The sequence below is a fragment of the Musa acuminata genome, chromosome BXJ1-1, assembly GCF_036884655.1.
Source record: "Musa acuminata AAA Group cultivar baxijiao chromosome BXJ1-1, Cavendish_Baxijiao_AAA, whole genome shotgun sequence".
Taxonomy (NCBI): domain Eukaryota; kingdom Viridiplantae; phylum Streptophyta; class Magnoliopsida; order Zingiberales; family Musaceae; genus Musa; species Musa acuminata.
Window position 1 is genome coordinate 15,188,487 of NC_088327.1, and position 14,343 is coordinate 15,202,829.

The 14,343-nt window shown below is 37.5% G+C and overlaps 2 protein-coding genes across 2 annotated transcripts; both read right to left on the reverse strand.

Annotated features, from left to right (window-relative positions):
- Positions 1 to 912: 912 nt before the first annotated feature.
- On the reverse strand, positions 913 to 4,314 carry LOC103995698 (tetraspanin-8). The gene is made up of 2 exons (XM_009416355.3): positions 3,673 to 4,314; positions 913 to 1,476 (listed from the first exon to the last, which is right to left on the reverse strand). The coding sequence occupies exons 1-2, from the start codon at positions 4,171 to 4,173 to the stop codon at positions 1,165 to 1,167; spliced, it is 813 nt and encodes a 270-aa protein (XP_009414630.2). The 5' UTR covers positions 4,174 to 4,314; the 3' UTR covers positions 913 to 1,164.
- Positions 4,315 to 7,455: 3,141 nt separating this feature from the next.
- On the reverse strand, positions 7,456 to 13,938 carry LOC135676025 (uncharacterized). The gene is made up of 8 exons (XM_065186788.1): positions 13,723 to 13,938; positions 13,514 to 13,638; positions 13,389 to 13,426; positions 12,620 to 12,730; positions 10,258 to 10,337; positions 9,442 to 9,478; positions 8,780 to 8,821; positions 7,456 to 7,902 (listed from the first exon to the last, which is right to left on the reverse strand). Exons 1-8 carry the CDS (start codon positions 13,897 to 13,899, stop codon positions 7,832 to 7,834), a joined length of 681 nt encoding a protein of 226 aa, XP_065042860.1. The 5' UTR covers positions 13,900 to 13,938; the 3' UTR covers positions 7,456 to 7,831.
- Positions 13,939 to 14,343: the final 405 nt, after the last annotated feature.

Genomic DNA, 14,343 nt, shown 5'->3' on the forward strand with positions numbered 1-14,343 from the left:
GTAATATGAGACTAAATTTACTTATCAATATCCGTAACGGAGGAGCTGAGGACATTTATCACGACCTTTCTTATATGAGAATCGATAAAAATATTTAATTCTATATTGATTGAGGAATAAAAGAATCAATAATTTATAAACCTCTAACATCACATCCTTACGTATGTTTTTTGAGAGGCTCACCTTGAAAGGATAAAATCATGTGTATTCATCTAAAAGGGATAATTCCTCGTGAATCTGTTTGTGCCAGATAAAAATATTAACTTATCAATAGTAATAATAAATATTGTTATAATGAGATACCAATGCACGAGTGAAGAAATAATAAGGAGAAAAGACATAATCTATACCTCTGTCTTGTGCAAAGGAGACATGAGGAAAGGAGGCCCAAACTCTGGCCTGGCAGCTCACTAGTGATCTATTCTTTGGTGTACCCAACACAAACTTGCAAGTGTTTGAACATTAAGGAAAAAAAAAAACACAAAAGTTTGATCTGGTTTTTTTTTTTTTGAAGGAAACATGTTGATGTAACTATGCCAATGGTTACAATATGCACAGTTAAAGAGGTTATTTGCATGATGTAGGTAGGTATAAGCTACTATAGCAATTATGGGGTTTAAATTGCTAAAATTGACTGTGACACGACTCGATGGAAGAAACTTATTTACACATTTTTTGTTGATCCAACCACCTCACGCTTGCTTCCTCAAATAAGAAGCTATCACCTAATCACACAACCTATGTTGAGATTAATTTCTAAAGTTATGATGTGTTTGATAATTATTATGGGTGACTAATAATTACCAAAGGATTAGGAATCTAAGTATTAAAAAACATATATTTTATAAAATAAAATTAATCTCTACTCTTTTTTTTTTTGTATGTTAAGAAGTTTAATTTTCAACACGAACATAAGTAGGCAATACTGAACTGCATAAATCTTGTATACATATTTTTTAGTTTACAAATATCATGGTTGAAGTATGCGAGGAGAAGAAGATCATTGCAAAGTCAAATCTGAATGTGTCCTAACACTCACTCTCCTGGAATGATGTACATGAAAACCAAGCAACCAAGTATGCAAATGTATCATCCTAACACTCACTCTCCTGGAATGATATCCAAAAGAGAAAATTGGAGAGGTCCAAAGGCAGATTAGATTCTCTAAGGGTATGTCTTTAATCCCGTGTACGCGTTGTCCCGCCTGTTGTTCCTGAAGGCGCAGCATCCGATGGAGTAGACGACGATGAGGAAGACGAGGAAGACGACGTTGACGATGGCGACCTTCTTCCAGTCGCTCTTGATGTTGGCGAGGACGCCGGCCTTGCAGGACTGGCAGTCGTAGCAGAGGACCGATTGATCGTTTTGCCATGCGTTGCAGTCTGGAACGGATGTATTGTAGCCTACGGGCTTGGTCCAGGAAGTCTCATTCACGTAGCTGAAGTTGCAAGCTGTAGGAGGCTTGCAGCACCCAGACTGTTCGAACAGGACAACACAACACACCATGTGAGTATGACTACGACAAGAGATCCCATTTCATTTAGTGCAAAGAATATGATACAATTGATGTATAGACTAACATCTCATTTTGTCTAGTTTATCTTCTCCTGCCGTAATTTCTAACATCTGATTATGTCATAATTAGATTTGAAGAAATTCCTTACTCATTAACTTGGCAAGATAGGTATCATGTGTGCAACTCTAATAACATATTAACATAATATATACGACTAATTATAAATTATTTCGTATAGTTAGACCTCTTTAGTATAACAGTTTTTAGACTTAAACAATTTATATTGAAATCCCTATGGTTAGACCTCTTTAGTATTTCAATCTCTAGACTTAAAAAAAATTATATAATTATAAAAATAAAATATTTAACCTTATTTATCATAAATTTTAGCGATTAAAGATATAAATAGAGTTAAAATTATCTTTTTGCTCATCATCTTTTGTCTATGTGTTATCACGTGTTATATCTTTCGTCGGTAAAATCATTGGCTTTTAGATAAATGAGATAAAATGTTTCATTTTTATAACTATAGGAATTTCAACATAAATTTTTGAAATCTAGATATTGGGATATAAAGATATATAAATATAAAAATCTCAATATAATGTTTTTAAGTCTAAGACTAAGATATTAGAAAGATCTAACTATAAAGAGTAATATATAATTAACCCTAGCACATATTATATATAGTTTTTCACAATTCCACATCCTAAATAAGTTTTCACAACTTAATTTAGTCCAATAATAACTAACACATTAACTTAATACGTAACTCCTCCCCGAAAATAATCCAAAATACTTTAGTCAATATACAACTACTTCCACGCTAAAAAAAAAAAAAAAAAATCTCCCTCTATCTCCATTGTCAAAAGAGAAGACCCTATCTCTATTCCAGACCTAAATCTTGATGACAACACGCAGGTAGAGCCAAAATGACCTGAACGAGTGTAAAGGACATTATATTCGGTACTACAAACATGCGAAAACATAAGCAGGGGTGATAAATGTAGCATTTATGACAAGAAGGGCCAAGCATATCAAAAAATTGAAAGCAATGTTCGAATGTATACTTGGAGAACTATAACTGTAAAGGTCGAGAATACAATAACATGGAAACAACATTAACATGTGCACATTCTGGAAAGCATTTTATGTGCATCCAAATAATTGTCGCAAAAATTAAAGAAAATGACATTAGGTACCAAAGTTGAAGAAGCAATAAGGTTTTCATTATTTTAGATTTCCTTTAAACGATACAATAGCAAGACTGTCTTTTATGACAGATTAATCTAAGTTGCCCTGCACTTAGATTGAAAGTGCATCCAAATAATTTCATTTTTGTTGAAAACACAATTGAAAGCTGCAATTTTGATCCTAGGTATCATAATCATAGAATAAGAGCACATCTTCAATTTAATTTATGTCAGAAGTATAAAGAGAATTGAATTGATTTATAAGTGCACTTTTGGCTTTGAGATACTTAAATATTGTAGATTGATTTAGATTTACCAAATTAATCGTACCCACTCATATAAGATAAAGAAAAAAGAGAAATTTTCATTACAAAATAGACAAATGAGCAAGAATAATACATATAAAAGGGGAAAAAAAGGGAATATGAGGATGCATCAGAAATAATAAATGACATGGTAAGGAAAATATCATGGAAAAGAATAGTATTACAAGGAAAGAAACAGCATAAAAAAGCGAATTCAATTAATCAAATTAAACCACACTAGTAACTGAACAATTAACGAAGCAAGAAAACAGAACCCGTCTTCAGAAAACGCCAATTTCAATGAACAGAAATCGAAGCCATAATAAATGGAACTAAAAATCAAATAAGCGACGAGTTCCATGCTTTCTACTTTTTTGTTTTTTTTCTTCTCTTTCTTCAGCAAATTTTCAGAGTTTGTTAGTGATCTCAGAGCAATATTGAGATGTAATCAGCAAGCAAGAAGAGAGATAGCATATTAGAAGATCCCATTTTCTGACGAAAAATAGAGAGAACAGGGTGAGTTTTCATGGTGGAATCATAGATTCTTGGGAAAAGGGTATAAAGAATGGAGATCGACAACAGTAAGAACATGGCGATCGGCATGAATCGAGATTTCCTAATCGTAACAAAATCATAGACGAGAGTTTTAGGGGGAGACCTGAATGGGGGAGAGGTTGTAGTTGACGAACTGATCCCAGGTCTGGTTCTTCTCCTGAAGGCTGCGGCAGACCTTACCGTCCTGGAGGCAGCTCTTGATCCGCCTCCAGTTCTTGTCGCTGTCGACCCGCTTCTGGAGCCAATTGGAGTAGTCGCCGAGGCGGTACTCCTTGAACCCGCGGCCGGAGACGGCCTCGCCGGCGCCCTTGTTGGTGACGACGAAGGCGAAGACGGTGAAGCAGAAGAGGAGGATGATGAGGATGAACATGACGAGGAGGTAGAACCAGAGGAGGCAGGAGTTGCGGCAACAGGCGCCGACAACACCGGCGAGGGAAACGAGGAGGAGGAAGACGCCGAGGGCGATGACGGGCCACTGCAGGAACTTCTCGCAGTCGGTGGTTGCCCGCCGGGCCAGCCATATGCCGGCGCTCAGGATCGGGATCGACAGGACGAACGTGATGATGTTGAGCACCCCGATCAGGTTGTTGCTGAAGCGAACCATCTCTCCCCTCTCTTACTCTAACCAAGGGGGACGAAGAAGCGTCGGAGAGACAGAGAGAGAGAGAGAGAGGCGATCAGTTCAGGATGGGGCGTTGGAAGAGAGGGAGTCTATATATATATATACTGAGAGAGAGAGAGAGAGAGAGAGAGAGGTTTCAGAGTTCGAATACTGTGCGATGGATAGCGAAGAATGCTGCGGCAACGGTTGGTGCGTGCAGGTAAGAAAGTGGGAGGAGGAGGAGCAGGTCGTAAATTTACGCGGAGTGGAGAGCAGAGAGGCTCGTATTGGTCGATCCATCGGGCCCCAGTGTGGACCCTCCTAGTGTGTCATGTCACGTGACCCCGTTGCCCTCTTGTTCTTTCTCCCGGCTGACGACGCATGCGGACTTTTCTTGGGAGGCACGTGCCTCGAGATCGAGTCATCCATCTCAATTAAGTATATAAATTCGGTTCTTTTTTATTAATAAATTTTATATAATATTTTGATTTCGTCAAATTTGATCATCAATTTGATTTGGTGAGATTGATTCGACCGCATTTATGTTTCGATTACCATCACATCTGAAAAGGAGTAATCGTTAGGTATCTAAAATATAGAAAAGGCTATCAACTTAGTTTGAGAGTTCTAATCATAATTTTATAAATATTAAATATATAATATATAATTGAGATATATGATATTATTATTATCATTGGATTAAAGATTTGAGTTCTTATTCTGTGAACTTTCCTTTTTCTTTCTTCTTGATGGGAAGTGCCACGAAAATGAAAATAAATTATTAAATATCTCTACATTCTTATCATTTCAATCCTTGTAATGTAATGAGACGAGGCATTCCAATATGTTATGATATAATGTTAACAAAATGTTTTGATTGGATGTATCTAGTACGACCGCTAATGTAGTGCTGAGGTAATGATAGATAAAAAGTGAACAAAGAATTAGTCTTACCCAATCCAATTAAGCACACATCAGCTTATTATAAGGGAATCTTACAAGGTTAATTATAGATTACCACGTATAGTTAATTATGTTTAGCGTCTCATTCCTTATATTTTAAAAAATTATAATAAAATTTCTATACTTATGAAAATGAAACATTTAATTATATTTTTTCTCATATCGTCAATTTTACTGATGAAAAATATCACATGCTATCACAGAAAATAAAGTTAAAAGAAATAAAAAAATAATTTTACAGTTGCTATTCTTATCGTCCAAAGATATTAATTTTACATAAGAGCATCCTTCGTTATCTTTCTTTGATTTCGTCCTCTCATTTGGTTTTATTATCCTACTATACTTCTTTTTCTTCACAGCCTTTTCCTTAGCTATCTTCAACGTTGAGGTTGCCTCCATCATGCACCATCGACTCTTAGCCATCTTGGAGAAGGGAGACCTCCTCGATGATTTTGAGTTCAGTGTCAAGATCAATGTTACCATCGCCAATCCCCACCAACATCGCTCTGAAAGCATGAAAGAAGGCTATATGCTTCGACCCCCACAACTTCATCGACAACTAGGTCAGCCCCAACGTGTGTGGTTATCACGATATCTTTTGCATCGTAGCGCTTGGTGATCCCTGTGTAAACATCATCGTTGACATTGACCTTAACAGTGTCGATATTGCTCTATATCTCCTTACGGAGCTTAGCCTCTTGACCAATGTCACCCTCCTCTACGTCAACTCCAATCACTTTTGTGACATTATCCTTCAAAATATCTCCCGTCTCAAACTCCTCCATGACCTTGATGCTAGCAATAATCGTTTCGTCGACTCGTTTCGGGACGTTGCCATTCGCTTGCCGTCACTTAAGTATCTTGACTTTCAATTCAATGACTTTGAGGGAGCATTGTCGTCGGCATTCTTCGACAAAGAGCTCGACATTATATTCTTGAATGATAACTATTTTAGCTTTTAGATACCCGACAACTTTGTTAACTCCAAAGCTTTCGTCGTCGTCATTGGCAGCAACAAGAACCATGGCTACTTTCCAAGTAGCATCGGCAAGATGACAGCCACCCTCAATGACCTTATTCTGATGAATAAGTTTTTGAGATTTAATCGAAGCTTTCTCCTTGCAATAGATAGTTGAGGATAACGAAGTCTGAGGGGAGGACGAAATAGCAATCGTAAAATTACTTTTTAATCTCCTTTTTGACATCATTTTTTGCATACTTGCAGTATCTTGCATTAGTAGAATCGTCGACGTGAGAAAAAATAGGATTAAATATTTTACTTGTTTAAGTATAGAAATTCTTATATAATTTTTTAAAGTGTAAAGATCGGGATGCTCAACATAGCTAACTGCGTGAGATAATAGTCATAGATAATTTCAACCGTTGGATCCACCCAGATGCGTAAAGCTCCACCAAGCTCCCGTTATCTACGTCAGAAGGCTTGCCATTATTGTGAAGTAATTTGTTTATTCATGGATTTGGGTCAGATGAGTTGGCGTTGACCGCGCGCTTTGGAAGACGTCAGTAGGCTGCTTTCTCCGCTTTCACGATACCCATATTATATCTGAAGCCCACGATAGAGTAACGAGTCATTGACTAAATAGGGGTGACGAGGATATCAGAGTGTAAATTGCCATAAAAAAGAAGAAATGATACGAGATAGGGAAAAGCGACAAAAATGATTAAGCTAAAGTATAGCCGACGTAATTGGATTTAATTGACTTGGTCTATATCCAAGTTAAGACTTGTATCTCAAGATTAAAGAAATGGGTTTACTTACAAAAATAAATTTAAAGAGCGACGACTTAATCAATGCTTCATTTAAATATCATGATCTTTTCATCCAAGTTGATGAAAACTGACAGCCGGCAACAAACACCGTCTTGACTTTGGTGCGATAGAGATAGAGATAGAGATGCTCGATTTTAAATGAAGGATTAAGCATGATTTAGTTTGGTGATAACATCAATGTCATGGATCCTCATGCTTCATATTCACGATGACACGCATAGATAGGCTTGTTTTATCACAATATCATATGTAGAGAATCTTATTCTATTTGTTAATTTATATAAACTAAAAATAATTATTTTAGTCAAGAATCTTGAGGCCTAACATCAAGTTGAGACTCGGCAAAAGATAAAGTGTTCAAATACTGTTCAACTACGCTGCAAACCTAAAACAACACATACTTTGAGGAGCAAAAAAGGCTCTCCCAAACGCCATAACACACAATGACTAGGTCCATTCAAATGCACATGGAGAGGCATGTGCTCTCACTTCATCCAAGTACACTTGGTTGCATTTTCTACTAGTCAAAACTTGAAAGATGAACAAAAGCGACTTCCACAGATAATAATTCAAGACAATTAAAGTCAGGAGAGGGAATTCTGATGTAGAATTCAATGTAGATGTTTAGATGGTTATCTCTAAGCTCCATGATGTAGAATAAGTCATCATTTTCTTTTGCTTGTGGTTTAGGTGATGTAGGAGTTCAGAATATGTGACGAGACAGAAGAAATAGCGTACATAGGGTAGATGGGATCCAATGTGATTTGCCGTCAAATTCCTCAGTTCAGCTGTCTTTACAGGAGCGGCTTAATCGGCCAGAATACCACGACGTCAGAGGATTGCACATATCAATGGAAAACAGGGGAAGACGAGCTCTTAAGTCCTTGATACCATATCATCCCCCTCATTATTTTCCTCTTTTCCTTCTTGATGCGATTTCTGATGCCCAGGCTTTGCCTATATCAGTCTGAAATTTACCTGCAAAGCATATGACATTTTAGTGTGGAAGAGAAATTTAGGATGGACAATTTCAACAAGCATCTTTTACTTAGGAGAGTTGCAGCTCCAAAAACCGACTCATGTAAAATCCCAAAGGAGTGAGAGGGTTAAAATACACACTATGGTCTAAGAAAGATCAACCCATATTCTTTTCTATACATAAAGACTACTAAGAACTGAGCGCTGTACATTAAGATCAAACTAATGCATTCGGTACGGAAAGACTTGGTCGTTTGGCCTTCATAGTTGCATAAAATATGTGTTCTGATTGATAAAAGTTGGGACTAATCTTAAATTTAAGATATGAAACAAACACTAGAAACTATCAATTTTAAAATATCAAGGACTGAAACTGGATGAATCATGCATAATTTTAATAACAAATAATATTATTAAAGTAACAATAAAAATAAGAGAAATCATTTTAAACAGTATGGATATATGCGAGGAGATGCAGATTCTCGGATTAAGACGAAGCGAGTGAGTTAAATTAAGATTTGTTGTGCAAAGAAAGTAGGAGAACACCAAAGAAAATCTATAAGAGTCCATAAAAAACATATGGCTGCTTTTCGGTTTGATTGGTAATATTGCCCTAAACAACTTTCAATCACCAGAAAACATCCATTAGCCAACCCATATAATTTAGACTTTATGGTTTGCTATTGTTTTTTTCTATTTTATTAGTTCTCCTAAGAGATTTGTTCTTAAAAGCTTGGAAGAATAAAGGTTTCTTTTGGCAAGGTTTGCCTTTATTATAAAATAAATTGGTCCAATGCCAGAAAAGAACATGGATGGTACAGGTCTTGACAAAAGTATTTAACTGTTAAAATTTCTCTAGTGGGCACAAAGCTCATACCTGCAGTAGACTCAAAAAATTCTTCCAGATCAATTCCTTGCTCTGCATTGATTAATATCCAACACAAATCAGAAAAGTTCAACCAAATTTAGAGGATAGATAATATTGTTTATTTATAATGAAAAAAAACATACTCGGATAAGTGATTTCACTAAATAGAAGTTATACAAGAGCTGCATAGACTTGCACAAAAAGCAAGTGCAGCACAACATATAAGCTGCCAGTGAGCAAGCCAAGGAGAAAGAGCTAATTCCTTTCTAAGCTTTATGTCACTTTGACAATGTCGTTGAAATTTCACATGATGCACAAAATTTATGCATGTCTTGAAGTTGAAAGAGACTTGAAGATGATAGCTTCAAAGTTCAACATTCCAGTCCAAAATGATTTGTTGCAATAAAATAACATATGAATATCATATAGTTCAAACTGGGCTGGTTTAATGAACATTGTTGGAGATAGTCCCTATTAAATTTGTAGTCACAAACAGTTTCCCCATACCTATCGGTTCTAAGCTTAACAAAAATCCTCAACCTCTTACACCTCATTTTTATAATTAACATGTCATATTCCTCTCAGGTCAATTGTTCAGTACATGAATATTGTGATCCACAAGAAAGTGCAAACAGTCATTCAATTACCAGAACAAATGTGCAAAACCTTACCATCTTCATATTCTAGAGCTTGAAGAATCATCTCAACCTGTACAAGAAAGCAATTATTGAGTTCCAAAGGGCCTGACAGATAAACTAGTGCACAAAGTAGTGAGAGAATGAACTTAAAGATTACTTTGGTGATAATTTGATCATTATCTAGGGGGAAAATTTTAAGAGCTACCATACACACCTTGAGGGGGAAAAAATTCAAAATTTAAGAGTGCAAAATTAATTGAAACCTTTTAGATGACACAAACTCTAAAAAATAACTAGTGAGATCAATGAACAGCAAACACCATAATAAAAAAATTTTACAAGCAAAGTATATCAATGTTGTAGGTCAAGGGATCATATAAACAAATGAATGATGTAGGTGAGAAAAAAAACAGATGTCTGAATGTTGATTCACTATCTCAAAAATCAGAAAAAATGCTACTGTTCTAAAATGTTTCAGACTGAAGAAGATGATAGTTGAGGGTGATATATTTAGTTGCCTATTTGATATTGTGGAAGTTAAGCATGTAGTCTAGTCAGAAATTGGAAAAAGAGGCGACTCCAAATTGACATATAAGAGTTAAATATATTACATACTTAAGAACAGTACAATAACTGATATCAACACAAAGGACACCTAACAAAATCAAATATGGTAAAACAACTGATATCACCAGAGAAGATTGGATATAGTGGTTCAATCACAATATCTACCTAGAGAGCTCTTGAACTTGGAACTATCTCTATTAGAAAGGTAATTCTAAGCAAAGCACAAAGTTCAGCTCTTCCCTACAACAGCACTCCTCTTGATAATAACATGTAGAAATGTACCTTGTCAAAATCCTTGACTAACTTTGCTTCTGGAGAAGAATTATCTTCATACTCCATCCACAACTCATCTATTTCTTTAGCTGCAAAGTATAAGAAAATATGTAAACACAAGAACTTGCTGCAAACCTGAAGCAACAAGTTAAAATCATACTTAAAAATATGATAACATTCTTTAGAACACTATGCTGGGGAGAACTTGTTCCGATATTGTTCATACCACTGAAACAAGTTAGATTTAAAAAATAAATAATGAAAACATTCTTTGTGGAATTAGATCTACCACTCAACTTGTTTGTAAGACCAAGCAAAAATGAATTCTGGACCTTCAGCAATGTATTGTCACGAACGGTCGTCGCGCACCCGCAACAACTCCGTTCAACGAACCGTTCGTCGCTCTCATCTACATATACAGCTACTTGGCAGCCTGTTTTGCCTTGGTTTTGAGTCATTTTGCTTGTAAAAATGTAAGTTCAAACAAGTTGCAGCGCTACAAAGCGACCGCTCACCGAACCGAGCAAAACAACCCCAAAACAGCTCCATTTTCGTGTGTCGCGGGCTGTTTTCTACAGCCCGCCTCCGCTCACCAAAACGTCAACCATCTCAGCCCCTTTGAACCCCCCGAGTGGCACAGGGCTGGATGGGGCTTCGGTATAGTGTCGGGCGTTGAACAACCTTTCGCAAGTTCGCACGTTACCTTTGACGGGAATTTGTTGTCACGCCCGACACCCGGTGAGCAGCTGTTTGTGGACTTGCAGCTATTCGTTCAACCCTCTAAAGTCCTTGTTTCCCCCCTCTCCCTCTTTTCTCTCGTGCACGCAAGGTGCTCGCTGAATTGCTTGTAAAGCTTCCCCTCTTTTCGCGAGATATCGGGACTTGTCCGTCGCTCGTTCTTTCGAACTAATCAAATTTCTCTTTTACAGATCCTTCAGGACCTGCGAGAGGTTACAAGTGGGCTGATCTTTGCGAAGCAATATCGCAAGGGCGAAGCACGACTTAGGCAATGCAAGCTAAGTTCGCGTCTTTGCCGCAAGGGTGCCTCGCGACTTAGGCAACGCAAGCTAAGTTCGCGTCTTGGCTGCAAGGGTGCCTCACGCCTTAGGCAATTCCAGCTAAGGCCGTGACAGTATGTTCCACAATATACTTGAAAATATCAAGATGAGAAAGTATATAAGGATGAATGAGCATTCACACGCATGGTTTGCCTAACCGATCCATACCGGTGTATCGACCGATTGTCGGTACGATATGTACCGAGCTGTATTGAGCCATACCGAGCATAACGACACACGATACATGGGAGTATACCGATGTACCGCCTATACCAGTCTCCTATCGGACCAGTATATACCGCCTATACCGAGTGGTACATTACAGTACAACAAACCTTATTCACACGTTCATATAATGTTGATCTCAATACCAAGTCATGGGTGCTAAAATAAATAAGAGGGATATGAAAAGCAGACTAGTTATTATGTTGTACAGCTGACAGAAAAAAGGCATTCAACATTGTGCATGAAAAAGTATACCACAAGGCAATTTGCGTTATTCATATCAAACCAACATTTACTTGCAATTGACATGCTAAGAATGAGATAGAGGATGATGCAATTTGCTCTTACAAAGTCACTATCTGTATTGTTTGTTTATCATATGGTGGACTTGCATCATGTTTTCATGCAACCAAAAGCAATAGAGGACTAAAAGATCTTTCACTATAGAGAATGTCAACAAGAGCTTTGCTTGGAGATATTCCTCTTCAGACTTGTTTAACATGTCCTATGATTCATGTTCATCACTAGTCCATGCATCAATCTTTCTCCTTCTCTTGGTGTTGGCAATGCAGTGCTTTTATGTGTGTTCGAGTTGGTCAAGAACACCATTTACCTATTTCGCATAGGTTAAACAGTGGTCTTTGGTCATACTTGTGAACCATGTTTTGCCATTTTGTAACATTTTGGACATTCAACATTATATGCTAACAGCGGGGACAGTGAGTTTGTTGCAGGCCAGATATTTTGGTAGTTTTTGCCAAACAAGCAAACATAGAATATGGATCAACCGATGTTGTTAGAAAGCATGGGTACCCCATCCAAAGTTGGAAAAAAATAAACTACTGAGAACATATATGATCAGAACTTGTGGTTATATATATTGGATAATAAAACTGGAATACATTTTCTGAAACTGCTTCAACAAATTTTGCATGCATACATCAGTGAGCAATGCTTGTCAAAGCTGACTTCACTTTATTTTCAATTAGAATCAACACTGAGAAAGAAGACACAAAGAAAATAGTGACTTGGAACCATAGCTTCTGTTTAGATCTCTATATGTAACAAGGGAAAAGACCTTCATATACCTCTAGATCCCCCACCAAGTAATTTGCACATGTAGTCCAAGGCTTCGCGCTCCCTTCGACTCTTTTCCAACTTTGGTACACCATCAGTTGGAGTTATGTCGCCAACAATAGCTAATGGAAAAGTTGATCAAAACAACAGAAATCAAATAAAGCAAAAAAGAAAGCAATATGTTTTTGAAGGTAGGACCAGTAGAGGTCAATAAAACAAAATGCTGTCTTAATAAAGATCCTAGCATTGTTACTTTCAAAATCATCAATTTGACCACTAAAAGACTAGTATCTACCAATTTGACAAGATAAATATATATACAAGGCAACATTGTATCATTAAAAGCATCAAGCAAAAATACCTTGGTATTTGTGGTCTATATTTTGTCAGTTTCCTTTTCGCTTTTTACAGATTGTTTAAATACTACCAACCTTAAAATCTTTTATCAAGTAAGATTGTTCATAGTATAGCATATCCTCCAATAGAATAAGTACAAACATATAACTAAAGGAAAATGAACCGAGCCATGATTTAAGAGTGCCATGATTCTAAGCATACCAACAATAATAACAAATCATAAGGTCCCAAATACTAGATTACACCACGTAGAAAGTATACAAGAAAGAAAAGTTCATAATCTTTAAATCAATGTAGTTGCAGACTTTTGGGGCTCGCCTAAGTTACTAATTGGTGGATCTGAACAGGCGAATAAAAATCAAATGGCACAAAAATGACAACAAAAGAAAGGGATTATCCAAAACCAAAGATCTACCGTCTTACCCTCGGCGATATCATGCACGAGCGCCATCTTTACACACCTAATCAACAAGAAGAGCCACGTAAAGTGTTAGAGAATCCATGGAAACATGACCCGCGGGCGGCTCTCGGATAGTGGAAACCCTAACCTATCTCGATCAACCCCGGGAATGTCCTGGAACACGAGGGACATGATGCCCATCCGGTACATGTGGTCGGCCACCGACTCCGGCTCTCGCACGCCGCGCCGCACCCATCCGGCTCTCTTCGTGGTCTGAGGAGCACCGGGCCGAGACCCCCAAGCATTAAGCGAACGCCATGTTCAAGAAAGAAAGGAGTGTCCGAGAGGGGAGCTCACCTTGAGGCGGTGGCAGAGGGAGAGGAAATCGACGGCGGAGGAGGAGGAGGGGGGAGGGGCGGGGGGATCGGGCGAGGCCATGCGGACCGCGAGATGGGAGATCCGACGGAGGGGACTGAGACGGGTGGAGAGCACAGGGAGCAGCGACTTAGCGCAGACGATGCCTCTCCCACCCATTTCCTTTCCAGCCTTCCCTCTTTAGGCTTTAGATAAGCGCGCATGCATCGCGGAAGCCGCCATTTATCTATACATGAAATGTCTCACGGCATCTTTGGTGCAATTATATTATCATTTTTATTTCCATTTCACATTTTACTATATATTTCTTTCTTTCCCTCCCCAATTAATTATTTGATGTCTTTTCCTTAAGGTTTACTAAATCATTGAGATATGATTTTACTATATGTTATTGGGAGAATATATAAATTAATATTGAGAATATATAATATATTTTTATTAATATTATCGAAATGACAAGGTTTAGTAGCCTCATCCTATTGGTACTGTCACTACAAAGATTGCACCTATTAGATCAATTGATTGGTTGGACGATACTGTGGAGACTTAAGGTGACTCCTATGATCAACTTTTAGTGGGTCACTTTCATTATTTTTCTACTTG

Bases quoted from the DNA above. Each gene is read 5' to 3' on its own strand.
- LOC103995698 (XM_009416355.3), bottom strand. From the start codon at position 4,173: ATGGTTCGCTTCAGCAACAACCTGATCGGGGTGCTCAACATCATCACG. The intron at 1,477-3,672 runs GTCTCCCCCTAA...CTGTTCGAACAG, and splicing joins ACAACCTCTCCCCCATTCAG to TCTGGGTGCTGCAAGCCTCC.
- LOC135676025 (XM_065186788.1), bottom strand. From the start codon at position 13,899: ATGGGTGGGAGAGGCATCGTCTGCGCTAAGTCGCTGCTCCCTGTGCTC. The intron at 13,639-13,722 runs GTGAGCTCCCCT...GGTGCTCCTCAG, and splicing joins CCCTCTGCCACCGCCTCAAG to ACCACGAAGAGAGCCGGATG. The intron at 13,427-13,513 runs GTTAGGGTTTCC...CTTGTTGATTAG, and splicing joins CCCGGGGTTGATCGAGATAG to GTGTGTAAAGATGGCGCTCG.